Here is a 12,641-nt window from a genome sequence, read left to right as displayed (position 1 = left end):
ACTTGGGTCAGATGTGGCTATTCCTTTGCAAAGGTCTATCAATCAAAAAATAATAATAATGGCCTGTACTCATACCCTCTCAAATTTATAGTTTGTTATACCCTGACATCCTGTCAGTAAGCATCACTCACAAAGTCTTGCAAACTTCATTTTTAAAAGGCCTAAAGTAAACTAGAATCTAAAGGAATTACCACAGACTAAACACACTACCATTAATCTCAGCTTGCAACCAACACATTAACTCCTTCCTGAATGTCTTCCCCTACTTTCAGAACTAAGTTGCTAAATATCAACATTAGTTTTAAGCCTGTTTAGAACGGACCACTTAGTATTTGTTTTGCTTAAACCAAGCTATATTCTGTCTCCAAAAAGTTACTGTCATACTTCTTTGGGTCTCTCATTCTGGCATTCATCAGTTAGAGTCATTAGAGTTGCATTTTCTAAGTCTCCTGTCCTCAGCACAGAAGTTAATTCACCACAAGAATTAATTCACTTTTTTTTTTTTTTAAAGGAAGAAAGTACCTTTTTTCTTTCCCAAATATAAACAACTAGAAACCACTTTGGGAGAAAATAGGGCTATCAGACACATTCTTATGATACAACCAGTGAACATAATTTGTAGGTGCATTCACATCCCTGGATCCATTTTCCAGTTATACTTACGTCAGCTTTAATCTTTTAATATGACCTGGCATCACAGGAACATACAGCATTTTGACTCCCTGTACAACCATAGTTGGTTCAATTCCATATTTCTCCTGGAATTCACAAATTAAAATGTATTAAAGGACTATGACAGCTACAAAACCCAGCAGACAACTACAGTTATTACTACAGCTAATTATTGAAAACCATAGGATTCCAAACAGAAAATGAGATAATACACGGATGTTGACAGAAGTTTTATTAAGATACATTTTAACAAATCAAATTAAAGAACTTGAAAATAGGCTTGGATGTGTTAACTTACAAATTTAAGCTCCCATTGAAATTCTTCCTATAATTATTCTGGTTAAAACAACAATTGACAAGGGCAAAAAAAAAAGAGCCAACAACCCAAGACAAGAAAATGCTTTCCTCTCATCTTGCATTAACACAGTGCAATAGATTTCTTACTCTGACAGCATTTATGAAGTCCAACAGTGTAAAATCCTCTTTTCCATAAATTGTCCACCTGTCCCAGATTGTAAATGATATCCCATTCCTGTTTTAAGAAGAGAAAGATGGTTTGTTACTTTAGAACAGACATTTCCTTTACACATATATCGAAGAATTGCTCTCTCTTCTAGTGACTTGCTGTTTTATCTCAAGCAAAAAATCTCTTCTGTCTCCTGCCATTTCTCTAGCCCTTTCACCTGGCTAAGCACAAGACACAAAGCTATAACTGAGTAAACATAATATCTGGCAACGAAATTAGTGAGTTTTCAGACATACTGAAAAATAGGTTTTGTATTGACCAAGATACAGAAGTGTATCCAGTCTGAGCAGACAGGATGTTTATTAATAACTGTGCTGCATATCTATCTTGTCTAGATTTTTAGAGCCTAGCTACCAACAGCTTCCACTGAAAACAAAACTAAGCCCTTAAAACCACTAGCTTTAAAATTAGGACAGAGGAGCGTATGAGCTGCATGTCCAAACAGGAAGTTGAGTGATGCATTATGGGACACCCTTGGCAGTAGTATATGGCTAATAGAGCTTGATAGCAAACACAAAGTTATTCATCATCTTCCAAGTTTGAAGAACGAAAACAACCAACCTTGAATATATCTGTATTTTTAACTGGAGTATGACCATGAACTTTGGTTCCATTACACTTCTGCTATAACAAGCACATACGGATTTAATCTGATTATCTAGGTTTAATAAGTACAAGTCTCGCACATGTAATGTCTCACCAACTTCTAAGTGAGAGACATCAGGTTTCCAGAATACCACCTTTCTACCATCACCCTTCCTACCTGATTTCAGTTCTTCTTACTTCAGCAGTTTCTGTAAAGACCATTATGGGAATGGCTAAGTTCAGAAAACAGTTCTTGTATGCATCAGCTGGGTAACCACCCACAACTTTGATGAGTTCCAGTGCAACCTGCAATACATAAGAATCACTTGCTTCCGTAAGACCCACATTAATTTAATTAGGAGGCCACACAACTGTAGGATAAGTTGTTGAGGAGATCAGCCTTTGTGCAATCCACAAAGTAAATCACGTTAGATGCAACCCAAATATACCACAGAAATAAATCTACTGCTGCTGCAAGTATTTAAAATGTTCAAAACTCTTCCTAATGCAGGACTCTTACAAAATTCTTCAATTCAAGACACCCCCCATAAGGCTTGAAGTTCTGTTGAGGTGCGTGGATGTGAACTAATACTGAATAGATCATTTCCACTCTTGACACTGCCACTCTGATGGTAGTAATAACTGCAAAAAAACAAACCAAAATGCTTATCTTCAACTCCTCTTTCCGGTCAGAAAACCAGAAATAAAAGTACTGAGGGCTTACCACAGCCGAAACCAAGAGTGACCTTTTGTACTTGCACACAAGAGAATAGAAGAATATGTCCTGGTTTCAGCAGGGGTAGAGTCAATTTTCTTCATAGTAGCTAGCCTGGTGCTGTGTTTTGGATTTAGGAGGAAAGTAATGCTGATAACACACTGATGTTTTCAGTTGTTGCTGAGCAGTGCTTACACTAAGTCAAGAACTGTTCAACGTCTCACACCACCCTGCCAGAGAGGAGGGCTGGGGGTGCACCAGAAGCTGGGAGGGACACAATGAGGACAGCTGACCCAGACTGGCCAAAGGGATATTTCGTACCACATGATGTCATGCTCAGCAATAAAAGCTGGGGAAGTTGGCCAGGTACCTCCCATTGTTTGTAGACTGGCTGGACATCGATCTGCGGGTGGTGAGTAATTGCATTGTGCATAACTTGTTTTGTGGTTTGGTTTTTTTTTTTTTCTTATCAAACTGCCCTCATCTTAACCCAAGAGTTTCACTTTTTTCCCCAATTCACTGCCCCATCCCACTATGGGGGCGTGAATGAACACCTGTGTGGTGTTCAGCTGTCTGCCAGGTTAAACAACAGCAGAATATAAGTTTGAAATGAAAGTATTTATGACATATTAGATTGATAATTATCATTATAGAATGAATACATTGTGATCTTAAATAATTAAAAAAACCTTTTCTTAGATGATGCTCTGTCTGGGTAGCATTAATGAATATCCAAATAATAGTGGTTTTAGGCAAGGAACAGCAACAAGAAAAAAAAAAAACAAACATGCATTTTCAGAATTTTAAAAGCATACTTACCAGCCCTGAAACTGCAGCAGTAGCCGTTGCAATTGCAGGAATAATCTTTCCAGCAATGCGCTTTGTTTTGAACCGATCCGCTGGTTCGATGTTGTACATCTTGGCTCGTAAGTTTGATGCTGCTGTTATGAAATCTATATGTCCATTAGTATCGTCATCTTTTTCAAAAGAAATGGGCTTCATTTGCAAGTCATCTACTCATAGAAAAAAAAGAGCAAAAATTATTGTTAGAAAACGGAGGGTGTCCTAAACATAAGTTACAGGGAAATAGAACCTTAACAAATACACTCAAATACTTTTTTTTTTATTTTATTTTTTTAATGTTCTGGAGCTTGGTGCCATACTTATAACTTACTTTTCCATGCTAGAAGGAAAAATGTCCCTATCAATATTAATGATGACTGTTGTTAGAAGTGAGTAACTAAATAAATAAAGAGGTCCAGAATACTATTTTCCTTGCAACACCAAGAATAGATTTTGGATAGTTCTGTGGGTATTTCTTACTAACCTCTACCGTGTTAATAGCTTTTCTACTCTGAGAATTCCATATAAAAGCTTTGTTTATCTGTTACCATATTGGTATGAGCTCAGTAGCATGGGAGACAGAGGTTTGAGTCAACTCTCCATAGGATGGGTTAGAGCTGAAGTAATCTTTCTCCTCTGTGTCCATGGGCTAAAAATCTACGCATGCAGTTCATGCCCAGTGACCACTTCGTGTTGCCAAACACAGAAACAGAATTCAAGTATCTACATGTTAACATATCTAGAAGATGCTGATGAAGACTCTAACAGGCTTCACAATTTAGGATAATTTCAGACTGTTTCCTGTAAGAACCAGCTCTCAAGTTTCTCATACCAGAATCACTTTCAGTCCATCTGGGATCTAAGTCAGGACCTCTTCCCTCTTTAGAGGGAATACCCTGCTACCTTCTCACAGTTATCAGGGCTGCATTTGTGTGCGAGTATAACAAAGAACCCTATACTTCTGTATTTCTGAGATTCTTGCAAGTTTTAAGGTCAAGCAATATGGACAAATTACCTGCATGGTACCTTCGAAAGACTTAGTAATCAGCTGTCTAATTCTTGCAGAATTACAGAACTTTTTTTATCCAAAGACCTGAATGTCATGCTGCTGCAGTGCAATTGCAAGATGTTACTCATCTATAAAGCTAGCTTGTACTACTCACTTTCCAAAGCTTCATTGGATAGTATAAACTTCTCCAGCTGGAAAATAGCATTTCTTTCATCCTCACTGCTGACTGGAATATGATCTGGTTTTCTTGCAGTTTCATCGGTCTGTACAACCTGCAAGTGTGTACAGTGTTTAAGTAATAGAATACATGAGCTTTGTACAACACAAGCATACTAAATTTTCTGTGTTCCCTGCAGTCCTCCCTCCCAGGTACAAGAGGGGCATGGACTTCCTAGAGCAAGCCCAGCCAAGGGTCACAAAGATCATTAAGGGACTGGAGCATCTCTCATATCAGGAGAGGCTGAGAGAGCTCGTGCTGTGCAGCTTGGAGAAGACTCAGCAGGATCTTATCAATGTGTGTAAACAGCTGATAGCGGGGAAGGACAGAAGGTGGGGCTGAACTCTTTCCATTGGTGCCCAACAATAGGACAAGGGGATATGGGCACAAACTGAAGCTTAGGAAATTCCGTAAGAAACATAACACTTAAAACCAATAACAAACAAATAAAAAAAAAAACCCACACACCAAAACAAACCACAACCAAAACCGTAAGGATGGTTGAACACTGGCACAGGTCACCCAGAGTGTCTCCAGTCCTCGATGGGATTCAAAACCAGATGGGACAGTCCCAGACAACCTGCTCTAGCTATCCCTGCTTGAGCAGATGGGTTGTACAGTCTACAGAGTTCCCTTCTAATGTGAACCATTCCGTGATTCTGAGTCAAAATAGGAGTTTTGTCTCATGAGACAAGCATTCACGAGACAAACATTAGCACTGGGCAAGAAAATATGAAACCACCCTGGGATATATTGTTAAGTGATGACAAATGCTAGCCACTGCAAAACAAGACTTAAGCTATTTTGAAGTTAACACTTCAGAAACAAACAAAAGTAATGACACTTCCTTAATACTACCTAGAGAGAAATAACAAATCGACTCTAGTCAAGGATTGCTTTGAAGTTGCTTATGAGTGACATTTTACTACTTTAATTATACAGGTATAAGCTTGTGTAAACTTAAAAACATTGTAGACTTATGATCACACCCGTGCATTGAAAAGGCTACTGCAAGTCATTTACAAAAGCCCCATAGAAAATCCACCTTGCATTTAGTGGCTGGTACCTTAGCTCTATTCAAGTTAAAGCAGTCCTGTATGTCACTCGCTTGTTTCCCAAAAACGCATTTTTATTCATGTGTATTTCATATCAGCATCAATGCACAGAGTAGTGGGAGATGTATGACACTGTGTGTGGATTATTTTTTCTTTAAAATTGAAGTCATACTTACTTTGTTTGAAGGTCTGAACTCTGGTACCTTCACAGATGAAGTTATCTTCAAAATAGTTTCCTCTGACAAATCCTATTATGGTTTTGAAGAAAAATAATTTAAATTCATAGCAACTGAAAAAAGCCCTCCACCCTCCAAGAGACTACGTACGCAGGAACATTTCAAAGAATACCAAAACCAAAAAAATCCCACAAATAGTTATCGGTGTTCCAATGAGACATCAAGTGAGGTTTACAATGCACAAGACCCACAGTGGTATGAAGTGCCTAGCACTAGAAAACTGAACAGAATTTGTGTGTCTGTGAAATAAGATTATTCCAGTAGCCTCTTTGCTATAAAGAGACAAACACATATTTGTCTATACAAATGCAAGATTTGCAAGAAATACAGAAGAGTGTCAACATTGATAGGGATTCATGGAAAAATAGGTATCAAAGTTACATCCAAGCTTAAAAAAAACCAGTATATTTTATTTGTATGTACTTTAAAATGTCTGTACTGTGTTTTGTTCAAAGAGTACTGAAGTCAAGTCAGACATCCTGAGGCAACATAAATACTTGTTATCATATGTCTGATTTCTGTAGATCTACCATGAGGGAAGAGGTGCCATTTCTTTTATCTGGTGTCTGCAGCATGAATGGCAGGGTAGTTTTGCATTAATTGGAATTTTGCTCTGCAAAGCACAGCAACTCTGACTGGCCTAGAATCAGTCAGTCTCACTGCACAGCACCTGGATCCACATATATATCTGAGGTCTCCTAATTGCACATAAGGGAGGCATTACTCATAGCACAATACTTGAACTAGTTCAGCAGATATAACTGTGACTTGCAGGAAAATTCAATTAGAAAAGACAAAGGGTAACAAGAAAAGCAAAGGATAAGCAACAGCGAGGCTGTGAGTAGTAATTAACAATAATAAAACACCTCACAAGATAGCTAAGATACTTAATCAAAAAATGCCTTAAAAAGATCTTCTTTCAATTCAGTCATTATATTACACAGGAAACAGGTCCGTCAAAATCAGGATTTAAGAGTTCAGAGCTTACTGAAAATACCTAATACACTAGTCATTTGTTTTCCTGGCTAGTAACTTTAATCAAAAAGAATATGTATAAACAGCTGCTGGACAACCAGTGCTGATGGACAGATTATTTTAAGAACCACTTTAGTTAACAGAAAGGACTGGCAACTAGAGACGAGACCAAAACTGAATGTGTATATCCAAGTTATGAAATGGGAACACTATTGCAATATGGATTACCTTTTCTGTGAAGGGAACACAGTACACGGTTGCAAAGAGTTTTGCTGCGCTCACAATGAAACCATAGTGCCTGAAGAGGAAGAGATTTTTTTGTTGTTCAGTTGTCCACATGAAGTTTTGCAACCATATTCAAAGAGATCTTGAGAATGCACATTGAGAAACAATGTCTATCCTCCAGAGCACACCATCCAAAACAGACAGATTTTGAGGAACTCCAAAGTCCTTCCCAAAACTAAGTAACCTTTGATGAGCAAAGTTATTTAATGCTAGGATTAAATGCATTTCCTTAATATCTGCAATCAGGAAGATCTCTCACATGACATCAATGGAAGGATAAAAAACTTCACCTCAAAACTACTCTGACACTTGCAATGATCTCAGTTTTCTCCCACACTAAGAATGGGGATACAGACAGTTTCTCAGAGCAGGTGTAGATATGCAGCAGATCAAGGCTTTTTGATGATTCAGCCACATAATTTTTAAAATTATCTGTAACACTTAAGCCATCTAGATCAGACCCAAATCATGATGAATGAATGACCTCCATTAGGTCATTTTAGGTGGTCAATTTAATTGGGCATATTCTGCATTTTATGATGTGGGCTGATAGGGATAAAACAACAACTTTGTAATTCTGTAGGCACACAATAAATGAAATGGGTTGTTCTAAGCCATTTCGTGTTAAATATCATCAGAACTTCCTGTAGCACCCTCTGATCCTATGTCAGTAAGTTCTATTACCTGCAGTGAAAATGAAAGATAGTTCTCCCAATCTGCCACAGTGTAAGACTATGCACGAGCCTCTACTGAGTATTAGTCTAACTTGTACTGCTATAAAGCCACTGTCTTGTATGTCCTACTATGGGGTGAGCTTTATAGGATGCATTAAAATGCTGAGCCATACTTACAAAGGATCATTAAATTCAAACTTCACTGGGAAAGGTGGCCTCTTTGGTGACTGCCAGAACAAACCTGGCAAGAAGACAGACGTATGATGAAATCCTAATGAATCAGGAACAGCAACGTATGATATATGGCATGAATTCACAGGAGGCATAAGACAGTGTCTGTACTTACTTCCATCTTTTAATCGTGTATCAAGGGGAAATGAATGAAGAAGCTGAAGAGCCTAGAGGAAAAGATATAACAATTTACTAAAGTTATTCTATATAGACTGACACAGCTGCACAAAATCATTCCTTCTTTTTAGCAACGATGTGAAATCTTGATACAGCTTTTAAGACACTCCAGCGTATAGCTGACGCCATTTAAAGAGCTAAGAAAATCTAAAGATATAGAGAGAGCTTAAAGACATAAATACGTACAGGCAGAGTGACTTGCTCATTCATTCACAGGATGAAGATGACAATGTCACCTCACTTGTACCACGTCCAAGCAAGATACTTCATCCAACAAGCAAAGAGTTCCCCCCCACCTTGTTGTCACTTTAGGATTCTGGCATACCAATTCACAACTGGGAAAGTAACATTTTCGTAACGTGACAACTGTCATCACAACCAGGGCTTCGATACACATGGATGTGATATGTTTATTAATACACAACATCCTAATCACTTCTTTCCTACACAATTCCTCACCACACACACATACAGACACTTCAAGCAACACTGTAGATCAGACTTTCAGAATGACTTGCTTATATTTTAGCCAACATTTCTGTGACAGCTTTAAGAAAATCAGGGATATGTATATGAAGAATTAAGTAACAAAAAGTTTAGTGGGAGAAAAAAAGCTACTGTCCTTGAATAAAAGGCATCTGATAATCCAGCTGCTCTGGAAAAACAAAATACCTAGTCGACTGGAAAAAAATGCAAACAAAACTGCATGGAAACTACTGAACAAAGCCATTAGGAATTCGTTAATAAAGCAGTCTAAAAAAAAACTCTACCATAAGAAGAGGAAGGGATGCAGCATTTTAAAATTTCAAGTAAAGTTTGTTATTTATGAAGAAGAGATGGAAGTGCATGCAAAGACTTGGAAAACTAGTTATTAGGGATAAGTTCTCTAAAATCCCTATCAGTTAAACGCTGCCTTATTTCCACATCTTAGCTACCTACCTTATGGCTAAAATATTTTTCAAATTTTACTCTTGCTAGTTCCACACACTGAGTCCAACTTCGGGGTCTTCTACTGAGTGTTTTAATAACATGAAAACAGCCTTCTAAACTCTCCCCTGATTTTATTCTCTAGATACAAAAGGAAAAACAAAAATATTATAACAGACAAGATTCATCACAAAATGGTCAAACAGTAAGTTTGATCTTATTAAGTTATAGGCAAAAGGAAACAGAACGTCATTTGTGAATATTAACCTTCATGTGGTTCTTCCCTTTTGTGTTTTTCCGCAGAAGCTGTGATCTACTTAGTTTTATTTCCACCCAGTCCTACTGACCATTAGCCATTATAGACAAAAAATAAAAACAATTCAGCTGTTAAATCCAATCTATCATGTAGTTAAGTTCACTTGAAAGTAAATCTACCCATCTTTTTTCCCAGCTGGTTGCACATGAGTGATACTCACTAGTACTGTTGATAACAACCCCTCAGCGTTTCTGATACTTCTATATCATGTACAGAATACACGAACTAGGGAAGCATACCATGCACAAGACTTTGACTTTTATTAGAGAGCAGAAATACTGTTCCTATGAAGGATCTACAAATGTCTTGGCCAAATAAGCCTTCAGATTTTCTGAAGAAAGTCAGAAAATAACCCAAATCTTACTTAACATAATTGGGAACAAAATCCAGTAACAAAAGCATTAGTTGAACAAAAGCATTAATTCAAACTCTGGATTTTAACCTGGCAACACTCTCCTACCTGTAAAACTTCTTCTGCAGATGGATAGGTTTGCCAAAATTTGTTAAACAATGAAGGCTTATGAGAAAATGAACTTTCAAACTAGAAAATAAAAAGAAAAAACATAGCATTTTACAAGAAGTACTTCAGATCCCCCATCCTTCCAAATACACAGCAAGTTGTGTCAAAAACCTATAAACTTATTTCCTTACCTTATCTCTTGCCCACTGTATCGTATGTTCAATGGCAGCTGGGAAAGATTTCAAGGTACAAAAAGGTATTTCTTCTTCTGGTGGATCCCGCTATATTTAAGGAGAATAAACGTGGGCTTATTAAAGCTTATTGCTAATAATAGCACCAAGAATTTATACACTATATACATTTAGAACAAAGTTTGGCTTATGTTTATTTGTTTATAATGAATAATCTAAAAGATGCCAGAAAGTGAAATTCAGCCCTAAAGCATAAAGAACAGAAGAAGTTATCAGCCAGTTTTTCCAAGATATGTAGTTCATATTCACATACACTGACAAGATGAAATATGCCCTTTCACTCACGGCCAGAAAGAGTTTTCTTCATTGACTCCTGCAAGGCTCTAAGGATGGTCAACATTGAGGCTACATTCCAAGTGGCATCATTTCATGGTGCCCTCAAACAGTGAAATTCTACCTCAAAAGGTAGTTTCATAGGAACTTAAATTGAGGGATACTGCAAGAGTTTGAGTATCCAATTCAATCAGAATTAGTATGTATCCTTATGGAAACAGGCAGACTAATGCCTACTACAGAGGCTTGTGTTTCTCCTACCTCCTTTAGAGATGATAATCACCAGGAACAGAATGAGCTAGAAGAAGGCAGTTCAAAGAAAGAAAACCACAAGCAAAAAAGCAGTTTGCAATCACGCTGTGGGACTGTATTCTTTTTCAGAAGTGAGCTTTCAAGGAAAAAAAAAAGTCAGTCCGTAGAAAATGTTTTAGAATTAACACTTTTTTTTTCCCTCCAAAGTTCTATTTTATAATCATTTTGTGACTACAGGAGGGGATAGGCTCCCTCTAACTGAAAACAACAGTCCACAGTTGTTACAAACAAGCATGGGAATACTGCAAAAAGGAAGCCCTTCTTTGGCCTTATGTGGTACTCATAACTTGAAAAAACTCAAATTTACTTCAACACAGAGTTCTATTACAAAATAACACATGTAGCTGTTCAAAAGAGGGAGTAACAAGGTTTATGTTTCACCACTCATAGAGCAGTTGGTTTTGATTATTGGCCCAGGTGTAATCACCAGCTACATAAAGATTACATAAACAAATCTCCAGTCTGCTCAAATTTAGTTTCCTGAGAGCTTTTCTTAAGAATCCAAGGAAATAATTATTTCTTAATAGGACTGAACTTCAACAACTCAAATGGGTCACTTATTTTAGACAGATACACAATTACAGAATAATAGGTTATCATGGGACTAGCTACAGAAGCTAAGTAATGGTCTTAAACCACTTACGTGACTATTATATGACTCTGTCAGATGAGGCACAATAACTTCCGTGTGTCCTTTCGTTCCCATAGTTCCAGAGTCTATAAGAGGACGCAGGTTTGCTACGCAACGACTGACATGGAAAGACACAGACTATCAGGATACAGATTAATCACTACACTCGCCTTGCAGATGTTACCAGACCGTAACCAAAACTGACTCTAGGACCTTTCAAGAAGAGTGGAAAGCTTAAACCAAGAACAAGTTAAATAAGAAGAGCTACTTCAAGTTAGACTGGGACAGCATAAACCTGAGCCAACCTAGAATTCCTTTTAAACGTAAGCATCCCTACTTAAAAGCTTAGGGGTACATACACCTACACGTAAATAATTCAGCCTTAAGACTGCCACACTACTATCCCCCTCAAACAGGCCTTGACAGCTGTTCATTCCCAAGAAGCCAGTCAGAGGCTCCCTCCCATGTGAACAGCAGCATTTGCACAAGAACAGAGCTGGTTTTCACCACGAGCTTAAAATTCTTCCTCCTCCCAGCCAGCATCTTTGTCAAGGAGCAGAATAAATTTGAGTAAAATGCTATCAATCTTTAGGTAGTTGAAATTCAAGAAGACTAAGAACAGAATAATAAAATTATTTTAAAATAAAAATGGGAACAACAACCCTCACTTCCTTTTCACAACCTACCTATCGATGTACCTCCTCGCCTCAACATTGTCCAAAGCAGTCACAATCACATCTTGCTTGGTGTAGAATTCATCACTGTAAGTGTTCTCAGTGGCTGGACAAACTTTATTAATATATGAGTCAATCTTTAAGTAAGGATTGATGTTCAGAGTTGCTTCTGCTGCAGTATAGCTTTTAGGTTTCTGAAAGTGTAAGTATATAAATGTATATCAACAATATTCAAATAAGGAACATCTGAGTCACAAGTATTGACTTCATTTGCTGATCAGACAACAATTCACTTCGACAGAAACATTAGCATGCAAAATACACAATAAGGGCAACTCTTTCATCATATACCTCCCTCACAAAAATACATATTAGGTTAGTTTTGGTTTTAGTTTTATTTAAAGTAGTGGGTCAGAGACCACAGTGCTTGAATGGTGCAGCATAAATGTATCCTGTAACTGAAACAAATGCACGTGCTGCCTCTCATGCTCTCAAAACGCTGTAAGAAAAGAGCAGTTCATGACTGTCAGAGGATAAAACCATCAGTTACTGTGACTTTGACCATGCAGCACAGACATCAAACACCTATGAATAATC

General features: G+C 37.6%; 1 protein-coding gene across 10 annotated transcripts in view; it reads right to left on the bottom strand.

Moving 5' to 3' along the window:
- Positions 1-12,641, bottom strand: part of UBA6 (ubiquitin like modifier activating enzyme 6) — a 75,182-nt gene that overhangs the window by 44,570 nt on the left and 17,971 nt on the right. For all 10 annotated transcript variants that reach the window (XM_048073604.2, XM_066996312.1, XM_066996310.1 and 7 more), the window contains exons 20-33: positions 12,057-12,238; positions 11,383-11,488; positions 10,095-10,184; positions 9,904-9,984; positions 9,140-9,268; positions 8,139-8,190; positions 7,970-8,033; positions 7,062-7,131; positions 5,799-5,870; positions 4,505-4,622; positions 3,318-3,511; positions 1,962-2,089; positions 1,117-1,204; positions 664-758 (exon numbers count right to left, since the gene is read on the bottom strand). In XM_048073604.2, coding sequence (XP_047929561.1) covers positions 664-758; positions 1,117-1,204; positions 1,962-2,089; positions 3,318-3,511; positions 4,505-4,622; positions 5,799-5,870; positions 7,062-7,131; positions 7,970-8,033; positions 8,139-8,190; positions 9,140-9,268; positions 9,904-9,984; positions 10,095-10,184; positions 11,383-11,488; positions 12,057-12,238 — 1,469 coding nt within the window. The remainder of the gene's footprint in view (positions 1-663; positions 759-1,116; positions 1,205-1,961; positions 2,090-3,317; positions 3,512-4,504; positions 4,623-5,798; positions 5,871-7,061; positions 7,132-7,969; positions 8,034-8,138; positions 8,191-9,139; positions 9,269-9,903; positions 9,985-10,094; positions 10,185-11,382; positions 11,489-12,056; positions 12,239-12,641) is intronic.

This window comes from Anser cygnoides, chromosome 4 (assembly GCF_040182565.1).
Source record: "Anser cygnoides isolate HZ-2024a breed goose chromosome 4, Taihu_goose_T2T_genome, whole genome shotgun sequence".
Lineage (NCBI taxonomy): Eukaryota > Metazoa > Chordata > Aves > Anseriformes > Anatidae > Anser > Anser cygnoides.
This window is presented reverse-complemented; position numbering and strand designations above follow the sequence as displayed.